Consider the following 9,645-nt stretch of genomic DNA (forward strand, 5'->3'; position numbering starts at 1 on the left):
ACATATTTTCTTCTTCATTACACCTAAATGTATATGTAAATGTGGTGAAATAGCATTATGTATTACATAGTATTTGGTCTATATATGTATCGGCATGTTTTGAAGAAAATGTAAATACTATTATTGAAAAATACAAATTCAGAGATGGTAATAGTAAAGGAGTTGATGTCATTCATTCTTATTTTCAAACAAATTTTCTTATTTTTTCTTTTTTTTTTTTTTTTTTTTTTTGATTTATAAATGTTTAACAATTGTTTTATCGTTTGGGGACTCTTAGTTACCGGCCCAGTAGCTAATTCACACGGCCATGTACTCAGATCCAACACATAGGCCTGTTGGTTCCTCTACGGCTTTGTGATAATCAAGGCTTGTTTCGAAAATAGTCATAAGTCAGTGGACTTATTGTCCATAACACATCCTTAGCGCACAGCAGAGAAGTGACTGCCTGACGGTCCTATTTTATCGCAGCGATATAGACGAGCATTCACTTCACGAGTTCGTTGCGATGTTCATGTTGGGTGTTACATTTTCATTGAACTAAATATATCATGCATGCGTCTCCAGAGAAACAAATGAAGCCGTTCGTGTTCTATCGAACACGTATAGGACAGCATGTACAATATCGATTTCGGAGAGCCGATATTGACAGCTCTAGACATGGCGAGAAACACGTGTGTTGTAGTGCCATTAGCAACCAACTTCTTACTTCGGCTGTTTCCGCTATACCCGCTGACGCTGTCGGAAATCGCTTAGCCAATGAGATCGCAGAATATCTGGGCACGTGAGCCGGCTGGGCGACAGGTCACCCCGCTCTCTAGCAACCAAACTGATCGACTAAAGAAGTTTGTTTGCCGTCCTTAAAACTGTCGTCGATAACAGACAGCTACCCATCTTCAATCATTTTTGGAAATGGTGAGTATATCTTGCATTAAGTCGACAATAGGTCAGACGATTTCGTGCGCAAACTTTATTTTTACGTGTCAGTGAAACGATGGTGTAAGTTTAATTAGTACCGGTAGTTGTTGACAGCATCCAGAAGGCCTAGCTTAATTGATTGCAGACAAGGCAAATAGTTCGTGGTAAACTGCCTTAATAGAACTTCTATTTACTATGTCAAATTCAGGATTGTTTCTGGGTATTTGTGTTTGTTTATTTTATTATTATTATTGTGTGGATTTCCTCTGGGCTCTGCGAGGTTTCCTTCAACCATAACGGTGTCGCTGGTCGCCGTAGGATAATGAAGTTGAATACCGCCACAAGTATTCTTGACTACGGCGTAAAAGAGAGATCAATTAAATAAAATAAATATTATTATTTTTTTATTTGTTGTTGTTTTTTTTTAGCCAGGGGTGGAGGGGATCTTGAAACTCACCTTTAAAGTTATGCAGTTCGGAGTTATGAACAGAGTGCATTGTGCAGTACAGTTTACACTGTCAAACAACTGAACAACAAATCTTTCAAAAAACGATTAAACTTGCGTTTACCTGGGGAAATTGGTTATGCATCCAATTTTCGACATATTCGTCAGTCACACGCAATCATATGTACACCACCATATTATAATACAGGACAGTAAAAAGTTCGTAGACAGCGAACCGTGGAGGATGAGGGGGGATGGGGTGGGGGTAGTTGGCGTGAACTGAAGCCCCGCCAGAAATTAAAGTGAGGAGGCTAAGGCATATTAAGGCTTACAGTAATGCCTCTGCATCAATGCCCCAAATTTTATAATGTTCTGGTGCTCCTGAGTTGTATGCCGACTGCTGTAATCAAAGCAAGTGGGAGAAAAATTATATGCACCCCTCTAACAAGTCCTCTAACACACTCATGAGTTACATTTCACAGCAAGCTCATTAAGGTCTACGTTTATATTGTCATATAAATATGTAAAGACTAAGACTATGGTGAATATGTATGCAGCTTTAAATATCTCAGGCAAGAATGACTGGGTTTGCCAATAAGTAGTATTTTGAAGACATGAAATCCAATGAATTTCAAGAATATTGTGAAATATCTTCCATTCTAGATGCATAGAAACTTAAGTATAGTATACAAGTACACATCCACAGGCTTAGCCCATCTAGGTGGAGTGCGATATCTTAAAATTCTGACATTCAGTAAAACACTGACTGTGAGAATTCTAAATTAGCATCCATCTAGATGTACAAGTATATAGGCCTATAAGTATAGAGACAGTTGAAACATGAATTACAAGACTGCTCTTCAATACTCTTGATGACTGTTTGCTCACAGTTTTTGAGTTACAGAGTACACCAATAAATTAACCTGTCAGAATTGATGATTATTTCTGGTACTGCCACCTGTTGGTGTATTTACAGATACAATTTTATATATTGCTGTCAAAGGTAAACATTTAAAAAAAGGGAAATAAACACGTTTAGAGAAAAGATATTATTGGACAGACTAATTTTTTCAGGTGGTAAATCAGAGTTTCATATTGGATTTCTTTGGATTTCAGCTGGTAGACTCTCTATAGAAAGGCAGATTAAGAAGGCTAACTTAACTTAGAAAGATGACCGCAACACTTCCGAATGGCAAGCCTCGGCTTATTGCTGCTATGTTCAGCAGTCCTGGACCATGCTATGGTCTTCCAGGATTAACAGGAGCGCCAGACCACGATCCTCGTAGTGTACACAACAAAGCTCCAGCATATTCAATGAGAACAAAATCAGGGAAATACAAGGATGACTGTAGCCCTGGTCCAGCATACTACCCTGATCCGAACTACACAAGAGTTGGCAGAAAAGGAGACCCATCTTACTCTCTGTACTCGAGGCCCAAAGACTGCGCTGGATTCCGCACTCCAGGACCTGGAGCTTATTGCCCTGAAACTGTGGGACCCCAGGCTTACTACTCTCCCCCGAAGTACAGCTTTGGTACACGTCATAGGAACAGGCAGACAGACAATACGCCAGGTAACCATGTTTAGCACTAGTTGACCAGAGTGAAAGTTTTTGTTCTCTTTTATTTGGAGAGGTGTTGTGTAATACATGTGCTACAGACTGATAAGAGGCTGTAATTTAGTATATAGCATCATACATATAAAGTTGTAGAAACATTGATTGATGAGACAATGATTCTTTTTAGTGTAGTATGATGTGTGCATAATTGTGTTTAATTTGAATATATAACTTAAAGCAAAAATGTTATGGGGCCTCTGTGGTCCACAGCACAATACCTCAGGCATCTCCTAACTGTGTGGCTGATGTGAGTTCAAGTCCAGCTCATGCTGACTTGCTCTCTTGTAATACTTGGGAAGGACTTGCAGCAACTTGCAGGTAGTTGTGGGTTTCAGCACAGTAGCCACCCACCATGTAATGCTCGCTGATGTAGTTTCAGTGAAACATTTTTGATTACTGCATAAATCACCAATCAAATGAATAAATAAACAGAAGTGTTACCCATAAGTGTCTCTTAAATTCAGAGAGACTTCAGATAGCTAACTGTTTTGAACACTTACATGAAGTAAAATGTTTGCTTAGTTAAGAGGATTTAGTTCAACATATTTTCAGAAGTAGAGTGTTCACGATGAAATGAACAATTTATTAACAGGCTCTATATTTGCACACATGTGGCAAGTTGAAAATTTCACAGATTATATAGACTTGTGATATAAGTTATGATTAGTGTTTTTTTTTTTCGTTGTTTTTTTTTTTTCACAACTGAACAAAATTGATACCCCTTCATACATGTGCTTTGATGTCAGAATTCACATACAAATGTTTGGTTTATCTGTATTACAGGACCTAATAAGTACACTGTGCCCGTTGCTCTGGGCAGGACGCCTGTTGGCACCAAACGCTCGGCTCCATGTTATTCTTTACGGAGTCGCTCAAATGTTGGTCATTTTGCTGAAGATTTGTCAAAGGTTAATTCCATATTTGGTGTTTGTCTGATGGAAGTCCATGTAGTGCCTTTTCCTGTCCTTTCTTCTTGATTGGTGTCTGAAGTGAGTGAGAGGTCAGAAATTGCCATTTTAATGTTCGGGAATGAATTTGATACAGGGTAATCATGTGACACTATTGATTACTGTTTGGCAAATCTGACTCCTTAACATCAGATCTCAGTCACGAGCAAGCCTCTGCTCCAAGGAGGATAGGTATACATCATCTTTGCTCTGGTTTCTGGTAGATCTGTGCTGTAACTCCATATGTATATCTTGTTTGTGTTGTAGCATGTGTAGGTCTCTTCTTTTACTGTGGCCATGGTAACTGTTTCTTTGCTTTGTAGACTTCTTCTCTGAATGTACACATCAACTCCGTCTTAAACTTTCATTTCTGATTGTATGACTGTAACTTTATTACAGCACCTAATAACTATACATTGCCAGCGGTCTTTGGCCCTCGTACAATTCAGAGTGACAAATCACAAGCCCCAGTGTATTCACAAAGAGGCCGTCGTGTTCAGGGAAGTTTTTTTGAAGATTTAAGCAAGGTATCCTCAGTGTTCTAAGGACATGGGACATCTGTTTGCCGTGGAGTGCTGTGCAATGTTGAAATCAGTTTAACCTGTCAGTTAATAGTAACCCTGCATACCTTGTGATACTAACCAAATATTATCTATTTAATAGTCTGCTCTAACACAGATGTGATTCTTCATTGTTTCCGATAATAATATGGAAAATAGTGTATGTGAAAAAAAATAACACTGGCGTTTTATGCTACACTCTAATTTTGCTGTGCTTAATGCATGCTTGCTAACTAATATTGCTCATTGAACTGGTTATTATCCCGAGATGGTTAGGTCAGACGCCAAAATGATTGCATACTCAAACGATATAGTGCTTTTCTACACTATCAGTACATGCAGCAAACAATCAGCTTTTCTAGGAAGTATTGGCTTAATCAAGCAAATGTTCATGTGGTGAGGATTGGTAAATGGATGGGACTTTTCTGGCACTGTACGTTTAGCTCACGATCTGTGTTATGGCACTGAAAACACAACATTTATTGGTTATGAACTCAAGTGTAATGGTATATGCTGTGGTGGAATTTGTCTATGGAATCACATTGTTTTTGTAAAATCATGAAGTCCTTTGCATAAAATAAAATAGTCAAACTGTTTGCATACACCTATATGGTATACATTTTATGAAGTGATCTGGAAGTAGTATACTCACACCAGAACATCTACTTTGGTCATTGATTCAGGATAGGCATTAAAGTAAAAGACAGCACCTGACTAATGTCCACTGTAAGACTACCATTCAAAGTATCTTAAACCAGTATTAAATATTTTTTTAGATTTTCTTCAGCCCAGTAAAATTTCAGTGAAACTTGACACAGCTTCCGCACGTCTCCATTATCAAGGGCAAATTGACGTAACATTTACTCTAGCTCTCTGATGTCGAAGGTATTTTCTGTATAATAGTGTAAGCAGTAGCCTATGACAGATAAAAGTTGTGAACTTCGGCGATGAAGGCCCAAGTGATTAATATAGTTTTCTCGGAAATTGAACATAATGGAAAAATATTTCTTCCACTGCTTGAACTGTTGATACAACAGGCCTACTATATCATTTACTAGGAACTCCAGAGACCCTGTTTCAATAGCCCAGCTGCAGATGTAAATGCTTCTGCATGCACAATAGACATGCTGGTTTAGTTAAATGTAAAAATGAATATTTGATAGTCGGTATACATGTATAGCATGCATGTGAGTGGGCATGCAAAATAATACAATAAATACAAGAATCATTTCTTTTTTTAATTCTACCATTTCATATGTGTATGGCAAGCACCTCCTATTGTCAGTTGTAAATGTTGCTCTTCTTCTTCTGCATGCTTGTTTGTTTATTTTGCTTGTAGCACCCAACAACTATTCTTTGCCCCCTATGATTTGTAAAACTGTCCAGAGTGGCAAACGCCAAGCCCCATGCTATTCCCTCAGTGGACGCAGTATGGTAGGCGGATTTCACGAGGATTTGGCTAAGGTACACACGGACATGGCATTATGCCAGACGAAAGACTCTCAACTATATTTACTGTCTGTTCCAGAGTTACTTATTGCTGAAGTGTTGAATTAGTTATGAAGCACTTAAGACACACACACACATATGTATATATATATATATATATATATATACATCAGTAGACGCCTTTATATTCTGTTAATGTCCAAATTTCCCAACTGCTTATTTACTAACTCTGTCTTTAGACAAGTAGAAAATGAAAATATTTTCGTACCATAATATCCCTTCTGATACTAATACCTCCTAATCTGTTCATAAATGGCTGTAAATAATGTAAGTATAAATCACATAAACCTTTGTAGATGCCAATGCAGTTGACTTTACTGTTAATATTCTTCATGGCGTGTACAGTTCATGTCATTTGATTTGTAGAAAACTGTTGCAAAAATATGATGTGAGGATTTTTAAGATTGCCTTTTGTAAATATTGGTTTTGTAACAAGTTATGTATGTTACCTAAATATTCCAAACCATGGGTCATCCTTCCATCTGCTTCTTGTTTAGACTCCAGGCCCTGGGACATACAAAGTAAATGACCCCAACACCAACAAGCTGAAGGCCCCATCATACAGCATGACCAGCCGTAATACAGCCCCTGGAGATACCACCACAAAACCTGGCCCTGGAGCCCACTTCCCTGAGAACGTGAGTGCGATAGTAGTCATGTATTTAAAACAAAATATTTTCAGATTGTTCCAGTTTGTCAAGTTAATTTATCAGTCACAGAATTTGATTTTGTACGCCACAAGTGCATGTAGGTACATGTAGGCCTTTTTTCTTAGGGAAAAAAAAATATCAGTAAGCCAGGACATTGCCCTCCTCAGCCAAAATATTTCGTAATCTACATTTTTGTTCACTTCTATCTAGCAGTGTAACTATGGTGTGTATGCAAAAAGAAAATGTGGTAATGGTTTTGTAATCTTTTGTTTTAGGTATATATTAACAAGAAGCAAGCACCCCAGTTCAGCTTTGGGATCCGCCACTCAGAATACCTAGCGCCACTAATTGTAGAGTGTCATGATTAAAACACATATATTTCAGCATGAAATTCCAATGTAAGTCCAGTTTCTATGTAATAAATTTAGTCTTCAGAATATTTAAATAACAGCTCCATTAGTACTGTAAGTTTCTTTTTTGTGATCCATTAACTCATTAAATCTCTCTTTCATTCTCAAAGTATGGTCTTGGCAGATCTGGCTTGGTGGTGTTTTCTACACTTTACTAAATATGAATGACTGGTTGCTTAGATATAGGCAGCTTCATGTCAGTATACCATTTTAAACCATTTCACTGTAGCAAGATCACCAGTTTTCATATCTGGTATCTTTAATATGGTATTTATGAAATTTTCAAATTTAATTTGTTTGGACATGTAACAAAGTACATGGGTCTAACACTCCGTCACCTAATCAACCATTCTATTTAAGGTGTAAATTTTATATTTGAATTTGTTTGAAACATTTGTCATTCCTCAGATTACATATATTTTAATATCTAGGTCAGGTTCCATTGTTTGATGGTGTTATAGTTTAGTTTAAATTAATAATAATTGTGCTATATTAATATTAACTTCTTTGTTCTTATCTACTTCAGGTATTACCTGCATCCTCAGATTTAAGAAGTTTATACCTGCTCAATTGTTCAAGGGGAGTTTGGTTTAGCTCAGTATTTACCAGTCTGTGATCCACCCAACCAGGAACAGTATTCACACCATGTTTTCCCCCATATCAAATCAGTATTGTTAATTTTATAGATGTGTTTACATTTAATGCATTGTGTTTTCCTTCTTCTATCTGTTATTCTTTTTTTTTTCTCTTTATACATGTTATACAGTAATCTACACAAATATTTGTTAAAATTTTTGATATATTAATATACTAGGTGTTTTGTAAAATGGAAATACTGTTCACGCAGATAGTGTTTGTGCTCTTTTTTCTTTTCCTGATAGTGTCTGTGCAAGTGTATCATCATTTGTGGAGAGTTGTTTTTAATGCTTTGTCAGAATTCTGCACTTTAATGAACTATACTTGCCGTTAGTTTTGTATGCGGAGTGTACTTTGCACTTGAGTAAATCGGTGATGGATAAAATTTAGGATTTTAGAGAAAGATTAACAAGATTTTCTTGTGACCTTTAAACAGCAGTGTCGTTGCGCAATTTTACAGGACATTTTCTGGTCAAACTGCTGAAAAAAGATTTTCTACAGTACATTATGATTGTGGCTAATGAATCCAGATTGTATTTCCATATTCGCTTTCTTAAATAAGACTAGTTTTTTTTAACGAGAAGTGTGAAAATGTTGTTTCTCTTTTTCATGTACAGTAATTTCTGGAAATTAAAGCTCTTGATCTTCCTACAGTACTAGTGTCCCATGTTTTTTTTTTTCCCCATTGTGGCACTGGATTATCAACAAAGCAAATAGTTCCGCACTTAATAACTTGTAAGGGGTAAATATTTCCTTTCTGATTCTCAGCTAAGTGTACTTGTATATTGGTATATATATATATATATATATTAAACACTTTCATATCTAAACGTGCATTTTGTATTATTTCTAGTACCTAACTACACGTAGGTTCTGTCTGGGGAAAAAAAAAACAGTAGCAGCTTGTATCAGAGAGTATGAATTTGCATAGTTTTGTTTTGGAGAATAGTTGGTAGCCTTTAGTTCAGTTTGCGTTTCCAGCCTGTGGTCAGTGTGCAAGGTTCTGGCCCCACGATCACAAAGCTGTCTTAGACTTAAGTCTAACTATAGACTAGATAACTATAAAAGAGTTTACTGCTCTACAATTGTTACTTACCACAGGAATTTTTATTTTAATACTTGAAGTTGCCTTAAACTTTCATGACAAAATTTGAAAATTATTGCTTAAGTTCAAAAATAAATTCAGGAATTATACCACAAATTAAGACTATGTCTGACTTAAGTCGAAGACAGGTTCGTGATTCTGGGCCAGATCATTACTCGACCATCCCTTTTGTCCCTGTTATTACACGGTGAGAGCATGTCAGAATCAGGACAGCTATTAACCATAAGGCAAGCCCATGTGGTTTCCTGATTGCTTATGTTTTTTCCTCCATTACCTGACTAACATGTATTGATAGAGAAACCAAACTTTTTCAAGGAGCTAGAGTTCAGCTCAAGACCAGCTGGTTTGTATTGTAAAGGTTATGTTCGTGTAATGATTTTCACATATCAGTGATAATAGTGCTTTTGTATATGTGCATGTATATGCAATTTGTGTTTGGCCAGAAAAAAAACAGACAGGCATAGACAGTCTATAATTTGCTCAAAACAACATGGCTTGTTCCCCATGGGTTTTAGAATATCGTCATATCATAGTGACTGTGGCCCCAGTTCATTCGTCTGACAATAACAGACTAAATATACATAAATTATTTACATGAAGAAAACATCTACAACAACAGGAGAAGCCTTTTGACAAGTTTTGAAAACTACATGAAATTCCACTGCAAAAAAGTGCTTTAATGGTTGAAAAGGTGGAATATTTACAGTATTTATTTGATTGTTGTTTAATGCTATACTCAAAACTTTTCCACTTCTACACAGGACAGTCAGTTTTGTTGGTGCAGGAAACCAGAATGCCCATATTGGTGAAAGGCAAGCAGCATTTACACTTGCCTGTAGAAATGGTGACA

General features: G+C 36.7%; 1 protein-coding gene across 3 annotated transcripts; it reads left to right on the forward strand.

Annotated features, from left to right (window-relative positions):
* The first annotated feature begins 797 nt into the window (after positions 1–797).
* On the forward strand, positions 798–8,486 carry LOC135475386 (ciliary microtubule associated protein 1A-like). Of its 3 annotated transcripts, none has more exons than XM_064755276.1 (6): positions 798–912; positions 2,477–2,933; positions 3,762–3,886; positions 6,492–6,632; positions 6,920–7,042; positions 7,581–8,486. In XM_064755276.1, exons 2-5 carry the CDS (start codon positions 2,531–2,533, stop codon positions 7,010–7,012), a joined length of 762 nt encoding a protein of 253 aa, XP_064611346.1. In that variant the 5' UTR covers positions 798–912; positions 2,477–2,530; the 3' UTR covers positions 7,013–7,042; positions 7,581–8,486. The 3 variants fall into 3 exon arrangements, with proteins under 3 accessions (XP_064611346.1, XP_064611330.1, XP_064611338.1); XM_064755260.1 differs by lacking the exon at positions 3,762–3,886 and adding an exon at positions 4,325–4,452; XM_064755268.1 differs by lacking the exon at positions 3,762–3,886 and adding an exon at positions 5,825–5,949.
* Positions 8,487–9,645: the final 1,159 nt, after the last annotated feature.

This window comes from Liolophura sinensis, chromosome 1 (genome assembly GCF_032854445.1).
Source record: "Liolophura sinensis isolate JHLJ2023 chromosome 1, CUHK_Ljap_v2, whole genome shotgun sequence".
Classification (NCBI taxonomy): domain Eukaryota; kingdom Metazoa; phylum Mollusca; class Polyplacophora; order Chitonida; family Chitonidae; genus Liolophura; species Liolophura sinensis.